The sequence below is a fragment of the Stigmatopora nigra genome, chromosome 13 (genome assembly GCF_051989575.1).
Source record: "Stigmatopora nigra isolate UIUO_SnigA chromosome 13, RoL_Snig_1.1, whole genome shotgun sequence".
NCBI lineage: Eukaryota > Metazoa > Chordata > Actinopteri > Syngnathiformes > Syngnathidae > Stigmatopora > Stigmatopora nigra.
This window is the reverse complement of record NC_135520.1, coordinates 6,719,337-6,736,695: the sequence shown is the minus strand read 5'-3', so window position 1 is coordinate 6,736,695 and position 17,359 is coordinate 6,719,337. Positions and strand designations below refer to the sequence as shown.

The following is a 17,359-nucleotide window of genomic DNA, read 5'->3' as shown; positions in this document are numbered from 1 at the left end:
ATTAAAGAATAAAATATATTGTATACGTTAAAATCGACCTGGATTTTTAATACGAACAATTCTTGAAGATAACCGCTGAATGTATTAAGGTCATGTGGAAGTGTGCTTTGTATCCTGGTTTGAAAACAGTTGCACTGCTTGTGTGTTTTGTAGGATTTTCACAGCATACCTAGTATTATAGTGTCATAAAAGACTAATCTTTAATGTGACCTCATAAAAAGGTGGCCTAATTTGTTCGTCAGGTTTACATGCATGTCAATGGATTAGCTCTAATCTTTCCATTACGCTATTATGAATTGATTTTGTGCACCTTAAGAGAAATAGTTTTGTTTGAGTTGGGTGTGTCCACCCTTTGTTGGCAACATTTGATTCTATTAAAAGCGAGGGATTTCCCTTGCGGGACATTCCAGTGTGCGTAACTAATTAGTGCAAATAGGAAAATTACTTATACAATCAAAAATGAAAAAACACATTAAGCATATAAACATTTATTTATTCAAACTATATGGTAAAGAAAGAAAAAACACCAGACTCCTATTGTCATATTCAAAAGACAGGGGACATTTACATGTTTATTGACCAAAATGAAACCACAGTAGCGCTCTGCTGTTGCATTTATATGTTCACAGTACAGCATAGTACATTAGCTCTTCTACTATATTAAGCAAATGTAAAACAGGAAGGGTGCATGTTCCCAGATAACCGTGCGGGGGGGAGAAACTTGAAACACCTGTCATTTTGTGGAAAAATAAGTCTTTGGATTTCTCTTAAAACGCTTAAAAGCCCAAATTTAATTGTAAAATAATTTCTTAGTACTATTTCATTCATAGAATCATATAGAATCTGTTTAACAAAATCTTTATTAAAGTACAGCTTTTGGATTATTAGTTCATCTGAAAATATACACACTTGAATTTACCCTTAGATATTTGGGTACCTCTCTACAACAAGGGCACCCTAAATAACCAATGTATATATTATTTTTAAGTGCTACTGTTGTTTTTTTTTTAATATATTTATGATGTAATATTACAGAAAAAAAACCCTGTACCCTAAACTTGTTTCTTTTGTTAGTCTCGATCTGATTTAGGCAATGTATTTGTTTGTATTATTTCTATTCAGCAGCAGTGTTGGTGGTCGTCGCGGTACAGTAGTGACTATGTACGTACACACTACACTAACACAGAGCATTTTGAGGTGCGGTAAACAGTAGGAATGCTGTGACTTAATTGCATTGAATCGATTTAAGTGCTTTTGATTGTCATTCGGCAGATCAGTTTGGTTTGTACACACACACACACGCACACACACATTCTCATTTTTTACATTCATGCACTAATAGGTGTTGTCAATTAGTGTCTAGCATCCTTTAGGTAGATTATGAATGGCATTGTGTCGCAAGCAAATTAAATCCCGACTAACCAAGCAAATACAGATTAGTTAAATGGTCCAGAATATCAAGAAATAGTTTACTGGCTGTTTGAGTGCTATCTGTTGATGAAATTGTCTCCTAAAACCGTTTAACCTGCAGTAATCCAGAGATTTCAACAACAAATCAAGTGCATTAACACTTACAGATCATTTGACATCACGAGACAGCAAGCTAAAACGCCACAGTTGTGCTATAGACAACAAGGGAGAGCACAATGTAGTGGCACGTCTGCCACTGAAGATAATTTGGCGGCTTTTTTCTTTCTTCCTATAACGCACTATGTTGGGTTTGACTAAGCTGATGAATGTGGAGTGTGATGAGCTCGCGACTAGTGAAGTACAATGTTGCACCTGAGTCTTGTGGACTGGGCTGAGGCAGTGTAATTGGGACGAGTCTTGTTTATATATACTTTTTTTTTAAAGAGAGGGGGGGGCTATCGTGGGTGAAATACCGCCGGGGAACCTCGCTGTGGCGTCATCTGTCAACGGCGCTCAAGAAACCAGATCTCGTTTTGGCGCTGGCTGTGCGCGGGGTTGGTGTAGCCGGCCACGATGAACGAATCGTTGACGCACAGGTTGGGGGACTCGAGCAACTCCCCCAGTGCGGTTATCTGATCCACGATGGTTAACTCGTTGGTAGGGCCAGAGAATGGCCTACAAGGAGAGCAGGGATTAATACAAATACAATTAAACACACAGAAAAAAAACTGTTATTTAGTGCATCCCTAGCAGAAAGATTCATAATAAAATAAAAGAAGCACATAATTTAATTATTGTTGTAGTGGGGAAAATGTGAAGAAACTGGGCTTCTATTTGAACTGGGTAGGCTGCCAGCTCTATAAAAACATGATCATTGACTGCCAACCAGTAGCTCACCTTGTGTACACAACGGCTGCAGGCCAGACTTCGAGGATGATGTTGTTGTCCAGAGGCTGTGGGGGTTGGGCTTGGTGCACAGCGGGTAGGTAGTACGCCACTGTCACTTCTTGGGCAACAGTTGAATGGTCCTCATCTGTGCGCACCACAGTCACGATGGGCAACGACATGCCCAGGTAGTCGCCTGCGTGCCAGCGAAAAATAAGACGTAGTCTCACCCACTGCATGAACTAAAGCTCATGGTCGCTGTGGGTGTTTAAACTTACCTAAAGAGTTCTCTTGGCAGATGTATCTCATTATCCTCATGAAGCCGTAGCAGATACTCTGTTCGTACGTCTCCTCGCGCATTGTTATGCAGGCCCAGTTTCCCATTTCGTAGTGGCGCTTCTCATAAAGCAGTTCCCCGCACTGCAAAACAATTATGCAGATTAGCTACTATTCAATTGCTCTTTGGCCCTTTTGAGGTAGATGGGTTGGCCTCTATATTTTAACTCACACTTGAAAGATCATGATACCTTTTCTTTCCGTGTTAGCAGGGTAAAAGGGACATGTTCTCTGTTACTGCGCCCGTTGTTGTTGGTAGCTAACTGTTGAATGGGTTGAGCCATTTCTGCAATAGAAAAAAAGAAAGGAGTACAAGGTTAGTGGAAAGAAAATTATTGTCATTAGGATACATTCGCAATGGAAAATACACATAGATACGGAAAATGTGTAAATTGCACCTTATTTTATGAATGTAAGCACAAGAAAATACAACAATAAAAATATGTAGCCTATTACAAGCATTTCCGCAAAGACATTTTGGATGAAAAGGTTTCACTTTGGCTTTGCTGTTTTCATTCCTACGTATCAACAATGGTGTGGGGAAAAAAGCCCAACCCTAAACCTTTCCAGTCTCTAATGAGAAAAACACACTGGAACTGGCGTGAGAAGGTTGCCAGATGGGCACAGTGCTGCGCCAAGGCATCATATAGAGGGTTATGTATTAGAGGTGAAAGAGAACACTGATTGAAGCTCCCCATTGCCAGCTATAGACCAGTATTGACGTTCAAACCAATCATAGGTCATATTTTAAATGCTGTTTGCAGACTCACCATTAACTAATGACTCAATGATTATGATAATACTAGTACCATCAACTGGAATTAAATAACACATTTCTGTACTCAAATCCAAGGCTTTTCCACCAATTCAATCACATCAAATCAATAGGATAGACCAGGGGATGGGTGGTCTGACCTACACTGCTCGTACTGAGTGCCCAATACCGATCTGAATGGCATTACCTGTTTAACCCTTTTGTGACAGGTGACTATTTTTGGCAAGTAAAAAAAAAAAAAACTACCTCCATGAAGACATAGCGTCCAGGACATAACATTTTGTAGGCCACAATATTACCATTTTATATAGTCAAATATTGCCTACGTATGTCCCAATTAGAAGGACATATATTACATTTATTTATTACCACTGCATGGAAGCAAAGCCCATAGAACGGGGCAGTTATCTCACAATTAAATAAAATGACTCTTATCAAATTTGCATTAATGGAATTAGATCCACTCTAAAGTAAAATTTGATTTATAGCTAAGCCGGTGCATGACTAGCTCTCGAATGTCAGGAAGAATTTAACACATATTTTCGGAAAAACAATGGAATTATTCGTGTAAAGCTTAGTTTCTTCCGCAAGTTGTTGTAGTGATTCACTCGTCTGACTTTGCTGTGGGCAGCGTGGGATCAATTTCTGCTCTTTGGTGATGTGATTGTTAGTGCCAATGGTTGTCTGTTTCAATCTGACTGACGACCGCTCTGCGGTGCAGTCTGCCTTTCACCTGAAGTCTGCTGGGATAGGCTCCAGCACCCCGTAACCTCGACTAGGAGAAGCAGTGTTGAAAATGAATGAGGCTTGGTTTCAGATTTTGCAACAATGGATAGAAGTTGTCATTGATGAAATGTTTTTTTCCTTTTGTAGCCAACTGTGCTGCCTCCTGCTACAATGAGTGCGCTGAGTTAATTAGTTTGTCACTTTCATTCAATTGTTTTCTCTTACTGAATGCAAGCGTGATAGGGAAATAAAACTTTAGCTGTATTTTCCACGGTTCTGAAACCCACATAATCAAAATAGAAGAAAGATAGATAATTATTCTGCAATGGACAAAGCGGTCTTTTAGCTAAGATCTGTGTCAAATGTAATGCTGTATACAAAAAGTGTTAACAACTTTGGATAATGAGTCCAGTTTTCCAGTAATGGAAATAAATTCATTCTCTACACTCCATACTATCAAATACAGTAACATTTATTATACACTTGTTCAATACAGCCATGACAGATTGACGCTTCTGGTGCAAAATGTATAATAATCGTATCGTTGTTTATGTTGTCGATTTTATGAGATAAAAGTGTCATCCACTGGCGATGATATTCCATTAGTTCATTACATAGAATCCACAGTGATACAAAATGTTCCTAAAAATCTCAGATAAGCAGATGTACATTTGAAAGTTCGACTTTGTGTTTGGAGTTTGTTACAAGGCTTTCAAGGGAGACAGCTCCCATCTGCCAAACCTGTAAATCCGGGCAAAAGGCGCTTTGCATTTGTCCTCTGCACTGTATTTACGTGCAGGACTTAGCGGCAGCCATGTCCCGACCAGTTCACACTCGGTAGGTAATCTACCCTCGAGGCAGAAAGCTCCGGCGAGCCATTTTGTTGTGATAAATCCTCAATTAGTGCTCCGCTTGGAGTACAAGAGGAAGGACAAGCTCCATTATGTTGTTGAAATTGTCACTGTGTCATTCCCAACATTTTAGCCAGCAATTCAATATTGGAAACAATGTCATGCAAAAAAACAAACATCAAATTTTGAACATGGGTTTTAGTTCAGTCAACCGAGTTAGACTTGCTATCATTTCATATCTAAATTACTCTATATTTATAATATGAAATATAGCCGATTATATAATATTTGTTTATTTGTAGTTATTACTAGTTTTAAGACATATCTAGATTGTTTTGTCTCCTGTTATTGACCTGAATTTATTTTTAAATATGACTAATGTTTAATTTGTCATTTGTCACTTGAAAATAATGAACGGAGCTGACATTTTTTCCATACACAGTCTATATAGACTGGATAATTCAAAGATAAAAACAAATAAAAACAGAAGCGTCAAATCAAAGTCGGCTTTGAACAACGGCCCAATAATTATGGGTGAAATGTGGAAAGAAAATTCAAACCAAATAAACAACATTCGCATACCATATAGAAAGTAATGGCTGCATATCTTCTGTTAATTATTGTGTTGTGTCGAACCCTGAGTGCCGCAACCACATTCCAGATGCCTTAATAGATGGCACAAATTAATTCAATAACAAGATCAAACTTAAGGACACTGTTAAATACAGAACTATTTCTATTCTCTCTTTTATAACCACTATGCCGTGTATTAGCCGTTTAAATAAAATAGCTGTATTCAATATAATAATTTAACGTAGCTAAGCAAATAGTCAAGTGAAGAGGACATTTTGAACCTTGATTTAAGAAGCGTGCATAGACACATTATAAGGATGGGCTGTCATTTCAGTGTTGGTCACAAACAAGAATTTGCGAGCATTATGATTACTTTATAAGGTTGAATACCAAAGCACATAATAATCTTTGTGACAAATGACAATCAGACCTTTTACTTTGTTCATCCAGGGAGTACAAATGGTGAATTGTTTGTTTGCGTAACACTTTTAAGCCGTAACAATTCTTTGAAACCTGTGCACTTTTTATTAACATTAATACATAAACAAATAAGCATGAGAATACAGTGAACCCTCGCTTATCGCGGTTAATGGGGACGGGGACACCCCCGCAGAAGGGTGAAACCGCGAAGTAGCCGGGCGCCATTAAAAAATGCTTCTAGAAATGTATTCATCAACATCATAGCAGAGCCACTCGATCCTTGTGGGCTTTGAAACCTGTCTTCTGAAGTTCGTCCTTGAAAAGAAATGTTCGGGACGGCATCCTCTTCCAGTAGAGTCCAGTTTCATCCATGGTGAAAACTTGCTCCGGGACATAGCCATTTTCTTCTATCATTCCCGGAAACACATCCTCAACATAGCGCCTCGCTGCTGCTCCGTCTGCAGAGGCTGCATCTCCATGCAGCGACACATTCCTTAGTCCGAATCGCCGCTTAAATCTCTCAAGCCAGCCCTTACTTCGGATTAAGTTTCTGTCCAGGCTGATTTGCTTCGCCATACAATCACGGATCCATATAACCAGTGCATGGAGAGTGTTTGGGAGCCATCAGGAAGGGCTTCACAAAACTTTTACGCTTAACTTGGCGAGAAGCGTACTGTATAGCACGAGATAGGCGTGGACTGAGAATGGGCATCCGTGGTGAATGGGCCAATGGGGAGTCGAGTATATTCAGTGAGCATTCAGCTGGCCAATCAGCTTGCGTTTATGCCCGTGATGCAGAAGTGACGCGGCCGTGATCCCCCATGATGCTTTGCGCATACGTGCATTTTTTGTGTTTTAAAATTTATAAAATGATGAAATTACTCATTCTAATTGAATATTTTGTTTCCACACCCTGTAGGACGATGTAATTTATAATTTTAATTTAATATCTTTAATTTTTTTTCCTGAAGAAAATCCGCGAAGCTCTGCAGGCGCAATAAGTGGAACGCGAAGTAGCGAGGGATCACTGTATTCCAATCCTTATAGATGTTAAGTCTTTAGTATTAAGTGTCATTTCATTGTGCAGGGGGTTTGTTTTTCTGGCTTGAAAGTACGGATGTTTTGTTTTTTCGCTTTCAAAGTGGAACATTTTGACCTTTTATTACACAATATTTTTGTGTGTTTTAATTGATGAGGAAATATTCAAGACAAACGTTTTGCACTTTATTGGCAATTACTTTTGCTCAACACATGACTTGCTTTCAAAGAGAGAAAACCAGTGGAAAAATGGTAGATGAGATTTTGTTTGTAGGCCAAACTCTAGGCTACTTTAGGGTCCCATGATCTCCAAGTGTTGTTAAGCTGCAGCTTGTTCCACTTGTAATAACACTGTAATGAGTTTACTACGCAAAAGGGAACTTTTAAAAGCGTGCAACAACACATTCCGGGAAACGTATCCATAGGTGTTCCCCGCTGTAAACTAGATTAAAATGTGCACAAACAAGTGGAGTAACAAACAGTTGAACTTAACTGACTAAAGTAGGTCGTCCCTTATAGTTTCAACGTGCCTAGTTTATAAATCCAAAAAACTAAAGCTAAGTTAACCACATGACCACCATATCTTTTGCGATCAATTTTAACAGTATAGCCCAAGTTTGTTAGTTAGTTAATAGGTAGTTTATTACCATTTGCGACTTCCACTTGGTGTCCCCTGGCTACGTCCTGCCAGTAGTGCAGCAGGCGATCGGGGGCCTCCTCGTCGTCTTCCAAACTCCCGTTCCCGGAGTCGGACATCTGGTCCTCGGAAAAGGACTCCAAGTCCTCCAGGGTGATCATGCCACCGCTACTGCCGCTACCACCGCTGTCGATCGGGCCGCCCCCGCCACCTCCACCGCCATTCATCTGACAGCCGCCTCGGTCCATTTCGTTCAAGCGATTCAATGTATACACTTCGTGTCGTTTTCTGATTTAAAAAAAAATGGATCTGGAAACGTAAAGGCTAAAAAAACGGTATAAAAATGACGCGATTTCTTCCTTTCCTGACTTGACTGTCCAGATCAGGATCACCGCCGTTCCCGGGTCAGTAAATCGATCACTACGCAAGTGGCCACGGCGTATTTTGCCATCACAATTGTAATGTTGTCGGCTATCAACAACTTTGTCCTAAAATTCGTGTCCGCCCTCTTTGCCTTCAAGTGTTTGGCTTCAACCTGCGAAATCTGTAACGGCGACGTTTATAGGAGAAAAAGGCGCACCACGTGATGCGTAGGGCCGAACCACTCCTCTCCTCCTCGCGCCTCTGCCGAGATGATAAATAGTACCAAAGGGATAAATATTGCAGCCCACTCTTCAACCACGCAAGTAGATGCATCCAACCCATCGCTTTATTCATCAAAACGATACATTTTGCACAAAAATGTACTCATCATTATTTTTATTTCAATTTAAAAAAAAATATATATATATATATATATATATATATATATATATTTTAACTGGGTGGTCCGACGGGTGAGTGGCGTTGGCTCTGGGGTTCTGGGTTCGAATCCAGGTCGCTCCACCTCTGCGGAGTTTGCATGTTCTCCCCGGGCCTGTGTGTGTTTCCTCCGGGAGCTCTGGTTTCCTCCCACATTCCCAAAACATGCATGGTAGGCTGATTGGACACTCTAAGGTATTGGTGTAAGTGTGCTAAGGTATTGGTGTAAGTGTGCATGGTTGTCTGTCTGCTTCTGCCCTGTGATTGGCTGGCCACCAATTCAGGGTGTCGCCCGCCTCTGGTTTCGGAGTCAGCTGGGATAGGCTCCAGCACCCCCGTGACCCTAACGAGGATCAAGTGATTCTTGTGGTCATTACAACAATCACTAATTATTATACGTTTTTAAAAATAACTTATAAATTATTGTTATTAAAAATAGTAAATCGAAGAAAAATGTTTAAAAGAAAAAGAAATACACAACTTATTGCCCCAAATAACACTCAGAAAGCTGACAATCTGTTACGACTCATTCGTTTAGCCCTCCAAGTCAAAATGGATTGAACAATGAGTGCCCTGTAGTAGAAATACAATTATTTTTTTAAAACAATATTAACCTTCTTGCTGCAGGATAACTTCCATTTACCCTTGTAGAATTATAAAGAAATGATAATCAAAATGATTCCTGTTCATTTAAAGCATGTTTTATGATAACGCAAGTGAATCAGCAGTGCAATAGTTTTCTACTGTGGATTTTGCTTTGAAATCAGAACAGCCTGTAAGTTAATTGCTGTCACAGAACAGACCTGTGCTCCACTTTTGAGGTCCTGCCATATTAGTGCATTTTAATGTGGCCAACAGCAAACAAATGAGTCCTTTGTCCTAACATAATAAACTAACATGAACTTGAGCAGGCAGGATTTTGTCTGATCAGCGGCGCTGCGACAGCCAGCCACCATGTTGCACACTTCCACACGCACGTACAGAGGACATTATATAATCCTCTTCTACAGTCTGTGGGGGAGTTTCCATGTATAGTAAATGTGTGCATGCGCACACACTTTCTTTACTATATGCCCTGTTGCTATATTTGTTGAGCTTGGCAATATATTGATGGATAATTGTACGCCTATATGAGGTTGGTTAATCATTCAAAATGTGACCGATAAGCATTTGCCAAGATGGGCGTAATCATTTCATATGTGATGAGCTTCATCAACTTCATCACACAAGTGAGGTCAATCAATTTGCTCTTTATTTGTTGAACTTGTTTTTTTTTCTTCTCTCAAACACACACCAACCCACGCATAAACAGACCTGCATCCCCTCCATTGTGGACATGCAGAGTTCAGCCATGTGCAGGTTCCGTTATTAATAGCAGCCCGCAGAGCGGCTTTTTTCTCACATTCTTCACGTCACTTAACTCCAGGCTGCTCCACCAATCAGGTGCAGACAGCCACACACACACACACACACACACACACACACACACACACACACACACACACACACACACACAAACGGCGTCGCCTCTTGACTCCTCAGTGTGTTGTTAAGGTGTTTTTTTTTGGAGGGTGATGATGTAAAGACTTTCTTCTATTTTGGCTTTTAGATGAAATACCAAATATTTTCCCTCATCTCTCAACCAATATCTGAATAGTTTTAGAATGAACTTCATAACGAAAAAGCAAATATGATCTATTGCATTTTCAGATAATGTATGCACTGCATGGCATTCTTCCAAAAGGGCATTTTATTTATTCATGTAGCATCTGATACACTAACAGTGGACTACTACCACTACACTTTAGTAAATAATTCCATGAATTATGAGTTATGAATTATTTTGAGAGTGCATTCATTCATTAATTTTCCGTACCGCTTATCCTCATAAGGGTCGTGGGGGTGCTGGAGCCTATCTCAGACAACTATGGGGAGCCCTAGATGGGTGGCTGGTCAATAATAAGCAATCGTGGTTTGAAAATAATTTATAAAGTGTTAATAAACCATAGGAAATGTTCAAAAATGCACATTTCCAGTGCAAAAAAGCTGTGCAATGCTTTTTTAAGTGAAAGGTCAGTTGAATTACCTGTTGTTATCCAACACTTTTCTTTTGTCATGTAAAGAACACCTGTATTTAGCCCCCCTGAAAAGGACAGCGATTTATCCCAATTGGGCTAAGTGGCTCAGTTTTCATATCCAAGGCAAAGCACGATCATTATCATTTCTGAGAAAGAGCCCGGCTAAAGGCTTTCTCGTGTATAATAACATACACATTTTCCATATCGCTGTTTAAATCATTTCAGAATGTGTTTCACTGTTAACTATTTATAGGGCACTCATTTAACATTAGGTAACATTTGACAGTGGTAGACGTCCAATTTTGACTGGTAGAGGCTGGCAAAAAAATATCACTGCTAAACCTCGCAGTCAAAATAGGTTTTCTGCCGTTACAGTCCTCAACGTTTAAATGAATTTGAGATCTATCCCTGTCAAATGTAGAATTTGAGTTAATTTTTAAAAAAAATGTTCCTTTAAATGAGATATGTTCAATATTTATGACAATAATGTTAAGTGTTATGTTAAAAGGAAGAAAAATCCAAGGTCATTTTTTCTTGCATTTGAGCTGCTTGCATCGCCTGTAATGATGATGTTAGATAATTGAATTGTTAGGGTTAGATTGCATGTAAAACATACTAACAAAATAACTCAGTTCCTCATCACACATCACACATGCTGTGTGCGCTGCATTTTGTTCTTCAATCTTTATAGTGACTCTGTTTCTGGAGCAACATCTCACCATTATCAAAATTTAAATTGTAATGACTGTCTGGTTCGTGAGGCTGAATAGATATCCTCAAATTGTCTGTCTAACAACTTGCTACCCTCTTCCTCTTGCTTTTATTCCCAAAAAAGGGCATGCAGGCAGATAGAAAAATGCTATGATTTATCTATTGTTAACATTGAAGAAAAATAGTCATTGTTGCTCAGTTCAATAAATACTGAAATGCTGAGATCCCATAAATGTGGAATTACTTCTGTGCTTCGTGGCTGCTCGTCAGTGAAAAAACATTGGCAGGAAATCCCCAATTACGATGACCCACATACATGGTGTGTGCTTCTCTGTCAGGTTCTGGAGAAGTTCACGTCTCGCTTGATCCAACACCGAGTGATGGCACACAAGGATTTACAAAATATCACCAAGTACCAACTCCTCCTTGCCAGGGATCAGTTCCGTAAGAACCCTCCAACACACGTCAAGGTACAAATTGTAAATGGATCAATATATTTTGAATGAGTATTTAAACAGCCTCTGACACCAAAAGAACAAGACCACACACAATTATTTACCCGATAAGCAGGAGACAACGAAAATAATGTGTTTTTTTTACCTGGCTACGATGTTCTGACCCAATTTGCCTTGGCAGTAATCAAACAAGCAAACCTTTCTTGTGCCATGGTCTTTCCAAATTGCACAGTAATGCTTCATTTCCTTCCAAACCCTCTCAGTCAATCATCAATGGCAGCAAATGAGTCCATTTATGTTATTAAAGCCATTAGATTAGAACAATAGAAATATTATTGATTTGTTCCTTAGTTTTGGCTTTGTAAGTGATAAGTAATATCTGATAGTTACTGTTTGACCATGTAAAAACTGTTTAATAGAAAAAAAGAGTTTGTCTGTCAATGTCCTTTAAATTGAGTTTCATGGCCCTGTAGTCAAGTACATGAAAAAAACAAGTCCTTCAACGTTAAATATAATTAAATATTTTTGACTGTCTTTAAAAACAAGCCAAAACGCTATTAATGTTGGATCTTGTCTTTAAACCCATTTAAAATGTAGTCTCCTTCAGCTGCAACACTATTTAAAAGGTACTCTCCTTCAGATTTTTTTAGGCTAAAGTCATTCAACTTTGAAGCTCCATAGTCCTGACTGCTGTTATTCACAGTAGTCTGTGAACTTGCTTGTTGTGCTTGCAGGGACCGCAGCAGGGAATGCTGGAGGGAGACTTTGCCCTTTCCATTACCTTGTGCCATGGCTACGAGCTACTCATGCAGATGGGCCTCAGGCCATTCTTTGTCTTCATCCAGGGGATCTTGGATGGATCCAAAGGTTTATTTCATAGATTTCGATGCGTTTTTTTCCCACATCTCGAGCCAAAGATATCATTTCATAGCCGTGTGTTGTTTGACATCTCCATTCTCTGTTTGTTTTAGAAATGTCCCGGGCCAGGAATGAGCTGCAAAGGACTCCCTCCTTCATGGATCTTTATTATGAAATACAGACAAAGTTTGCAAAGGAACCTGGTATTTAAGCAAATTTTTTTCTTCTTTCTCCCAAGTATTTAGGTCAACGTTAGTGCCTAAATCTGCTTATGCTTATCTGCCTATTCCCAGGCGAAGATGACCCCTTCGTTTATGGTCACCCAAAGCTGCAGAAACTTGAAGAGGTGGTGCTCCAACACTTCCAGTTGTTGGCAGATAATGCATCAAGTAATGGCCATTTGCTTTACCTAAAAATCCACCAATGTCAAAACCAAGTGATTCGTGTATAAATGAATGCCATAAAATCAACCCCCAGGTTCAACGGGTGCAGGGGAAGTGGGCACACGGGTCATGATCTTTTCGTCATACCGGGACAGTGTGCAGGAGATCGCGGTCATGTTGAACCGCCACAGCCCACTAATTAGAGCCATGACATTCATGGGACAAGCCTCAGCGGGGAAAGCAGTCAAAGGTTTCACCCAGAAGGAGCAACTGGAGGTGGGGTCATTCTCTTTACTCTTTGTCATAATCACATCTCATCAGATTGTTCCTGTCCAATCAAAAGCATGTGTGGTTTTAAACAGAAAATGGGAAGAAAAGTAAAATACAGTGGGTTTTAAACAAAAAATTGGAAAAAAAGAAAAATACAGTGGGTTCTTTGTGTTGCTGTTAGCTGACAATTGAATAACAACAAATTAGCCGTAAATGCTTTTCATTGTACAGCTATATGAGATGTAATACTGAAGGATATGCTTTCACCCTGAATGTGGTTATTTTTAACAATTTAAGAAAAAAACACCCCGTAACAACGAAGTTATTATTATATAAGAGGTGATGCCAGGTCTCAATTATAATTGGTATTAATTATTTTGGTATTTTTGGGGTAATTCATAGAAATATTAGATCAATAAATTAATAGTCATATGAAATTGTTAATACAAAATAAATTGAGGGGTGCTAGAGCAGACCCGAGCCAACAATATGACGCGGTAAGAAGACTAGGCATCCTCAAGTTGTTTTTACTGCGTGATCAAAACTGAATTGTGTTGGTGTTTTTATATAAATAGGTGGTGAACAGGTTCCGTCAAGGTGGCTTTAACACGCTGGTGTCGACCTGCGTTGGAGAGGAGGGGCTGGACATCGGCGAGGTTGACCTCATCGTCTGTTTCGACGCGCAAAAAAATCCTACCCGTCTTGTGCAACGCATGGGTCGCACCGGACGCCAGAGGCAAGGGCGCATCGTGGTCACCCTGGCCCAGGGACGAGAAGAGTGGGTGTGTATTTTTCATTTACAGTAACAGTCAGCAAACAGGCAAGTATCTTAATCACAGCACCATGCAACCTGACCTTTAATTTGAACTTAGATGTACAACCAGAGTCAGAGGACTAAACACAACCTGTTGAAGTCCATCATGGGTAACAAGAGTGGCTACCACATGTACCCCAACAGTCCTCGCATGCTACCCGAAGGTCTAAATCCCACTCTGCATAAGATGCACCTCACCTGTGGCCAGTTTCAGCAGCGTTTAGGTAGCAGGCGGTCTTCAAAAGGTCGCCAATCACTCATCAACCCACAAAACTTTTGTAAGGCCTCATTTGATGAGTAGAGATTAAAGTGGAAAAGCTTCACTTTGAATTGGGATTTTGAACGGTTTATATTTTTTGTCAGTTTGTCAGGAGGACACTGCACCGGGAGGATTTTTGAGCAGCACAGAGTATTCTTTGTGGGAGTCCACCATGAAGCTGCGGGAAGATGAGGCTCAACCGACCTTGAGGCGATCATCACGCTGCGTTTCTTTACCACATGATGGGCCAATTCAGGTCTCTTTCTCTTGAATTTATTTTACTTGGTCGAAATCTCTTGAGTTTAATAAGAAAAGGTTATGAAATACATGCTCCATTTGGAGATGGTAATATTAAATAAAGAAAAAACTGCAATTTAAGGTAAAAGTATTTACCAAAGATGATAAAATTTCTAACGTATTGAATTTTATTTTTAAATTTATGGTTGTTATCTGTTAAGAAATGCTGTTGTCTAATCTGCTTTTGCCTGCATAGTGGTGAACTTGGCTTCTTGAGGATGATCCCCCTTTTTTTTACCCTCCCAAGACACATTTTTCCATTTTTTCACCTGTGCAACATTTCAAATGCCATTATTTTGTGTTCCTTACCTTTCCAACTTTCTTTTATTGCACCAGTTTCCCAAGAGAAGAGATATTGTAATATAAAAAAATCATTTTTTGAGCATTAAGCCTCTTTAGAGCAAGTGACTGTTTCTCACAATTAGAAAAAACAACTTAACCGCATAAAGATCAAGTTGTCTTTTCAGGGTCACCACAGTTTACAGCTCTTTTCTCACAATGAACGACTGGGTGTGTTCAAGAGCCATTCCAAGAAAAGAGCTGTAAATTGACTGCAAAATGACCCTTTCAATTCAATCTGTAAACACAAAGAAAGACAAAACACTACAATATAAGACAAATAGTGAAAATAACATACTCTACAAAGGTCGTGTCTTGAGAACCAAGAACCGATTATTTTCATTATAATTAGCACTTTGAAATATGCATTTTACTCTAAAGTAGGTCAGTTTGCACATTTAATTTTGTTTTTAATTTTATTTTATGTTGTATTCATAAATACACTCTATTTATGAATGTATAGTATATATGTATTTATTTTATTTAGGAAAGTATTTTCATTTTGGTGCAGCCCTTACAAAAATACAGGGTAACCCTCCTAATACTGTAAAGTTAATGTTTTAAAAAAAAAATATATATATATCTATTTTGGGGTTAACTCATTAACATTAACCATAGAAAAAGTATACAGCCTATACATTTGAACTATGAAGACCTGCTGTGGCTGTTAATGTGTCAGTGCCATTGACGGCTGTAGAGTTAAATCCTTTATGACTTGGTGTTCTGACATTGAATATTTGCTGCCAGCCTACCTCTGTCAGTGGCAAGCAATGAGTTCAATGAGGTCAAATAACATTCTTGCCTTTGGTTAGAACTTTATTTCATCCCGTATTTGGGACATTTCTTGGTTGCAGTAGCAATACATACACAAGACACATAAGACATTGTAGAACTAGATAAAACACTAAATTCCAAAAAAACCAGGACGAAAAAGCAGCAAAAACGAGCAAGAGCATGCTCATTGTATTGTTTTTTTTTTTTTGTAAGTGGAACTAAACTAAATAATTTTATCTTTAATAGGACGACATTCCCAAAGATGGCGTACCTGTCAGAGAACTTTCTCTTTGGGAATGGAGGCACTGGCAACATCGAGAGTTTCCAACTCATGTGGTGGATCACTCCCTGCGCTGCCAGCATTATATTAAAGTGATGCAACTCGTCGATATCATGCGTGAAGAAAACGAGGTGAGCTTTTGTCTAATATACACTTGCATATAGTGACACATTAAGTCTGAGAAAGGTTTTAAAAATGAATCATTAAACATTAAAAACAGAGAATCCATTTTTAAGAAAATCTCATCCCTATTACAAGACAAGTAAGCTGGTTTGTGGAGTTAGGCTTGCAGTAGTAATTGTTATGAAACACTCCTTTTCTTAAAAGGAATCAGCTGAGGTTCTCCGCAACATACGAATTAAATTTGGGTTAAGTAACTGCAGTCATTCTTTCAACCCAAAAGGCGAATTCTTGACATAACAAACAAGTTCAGCCGTTTTTTTTTGACGTCATGATTTTGCTCACCCATAATAATGATTAATTTATATCTTTCCTGATATCCTTGTTTTTTTTCCCTCGAGCAAACAACTTCTCTTTTGGTACAATTGTATGCTTTGTCTTCACAGATTTATTCATTATTCCACATTTTTAAAAATACACTGCAAATGCGTCAGAATTTCTCTAATTTGTCACGAGTACAAATCACTGTCTTAAATGGCAAAACTCCCAACAGGCTCGAGCATGTTTTCATTTTTATATGCTCCTTAAATGTATCAGCCTTGTCCACACATCCCATAACAATGGGTAATGTAATCACATGGTTTCTTTGTTACTCACCACCTGATGTTTGTTTAAACACTACGAGTATCTCCAATTGCACTTACCTATTAGAAGATTGGACCATTGATAACATGGCTGCATGCTTCCAAATCCTTTAATTTGGGTCAGATGTTATGATAAAACAATCCTCTGGTTTCGCTTATATGAGATTTGGCTAGAAATGGGTTGGAAGCGAGGCAAACCATCTGCCAACACGTAATAAGGAGTGTACGATTAATTGGTTCAACTCTATTTTGGTGATTATTTTTATTGAGACACTATAAAGGTGCAAAGCTGTGATGTTCAGTTTGAGGGAGATATTTTGAAATTTTGTGAATTTCCATGTTTTACAATCATAGAGGTGAGACTGGAATGCCAATACAAACAAACAAATAAAAAAAGCTAGTATCTCATTGACATATTTGATTCTCTTCCAACCATGCATGTGATTTTTGTTAACAACATTAAGACATTTTGAAAAAAAATCCAACTACTTCTAGGGTCTAACTTTGAATCTAATGTTTTTATTTTTTTATTTACACTTTCCTGTCATTCTATAACACTTGTTATTTGTGTTTCTGTCTTATCAGTTCCTTAGGTGTGTGTATTCTTCAGAATATGATAATGTAG

General features: G+C 38.8%; 2 protein-coding genes across 2 annotated transcripts in view; one reads left to right on the top strand and one right to left on the bottom strand.

The window, feature by feature from the left end:
• The window catches only part of fancm (FA complementation group M), a 28,158-nt gene that overhangs the window by 2,367 nt on the left and 8,432 nt on the right, over positions 1-17,359 (top strand). Inside the window, 9 exon segments of the mRNA XM_077731930.1 lie at positions 11,580-11,711; positions 12,431-12,563; positions 12,668-12,757; positions 12,848-12,943; positions 13,032-13,213; positions 13,783-13,989; positions 14,080-14,299; positions 14,385-14,536; positions 15,937-16,101. Of these exon segments, the coding sequence (XP_077588056.1) occupies positions 11,580-11,711; positions 12,431-12,563; positions 12,668-12,757; positions 12,848-12,943; positions 13,032-13,213; positions 13,783-13,989; positions 14,080-14,299; positions 14,385-14,536; positions 15,937-16,101 (1,377 nt within the window).
• soul3 (heme-binding protein soul3) lies at positions 473-8,209 on the bottom strand. The gene is made up of 5 exons (XM_077731928.1): positions 7,662-8,209; positions 2,823-2,917; positions 2,574-2,715; positions 2,308-2,491; positions 473-2,085 (listed from the first exon to the last, which is right to left on the bottom strand). Exons 1-5 carry the CDS (start codon positions 7,897-7,899, stop codon positions 1,914-1,916), a joined length of 831 nt encoding a protein of 276 aa, XP_077588054.1. The 5' UTR covers positions 7,900-8,209; the 3' UTR covers positions 473-1,913.

Excerpts from the sequence above, each read along its gene's own strand:
- soul3 (XM_077731928.1), bottom strand. The coding sequence starts at position 7,899 with ATGGACCGAGGCGGCTGTCAGATGAATGGCGGTGGAGGTGGCGGGGGC. Across the intron at positions 2,716-2,822 it reads TGCTAACACGGAAAGAAAAG|TGCGGGGAACTGCTTTATGA; the intron begins GTATCATGATCT and ends ATTGTTTTGCAG. Across the intron at positions 2,492-2,573 it reads CTGCCAAGAGAACTCTTTAG|GCGACTACCTGGGCATGTCG; the intron begins GTAAGTTTAAAC and ends GCTGGCACGCAG.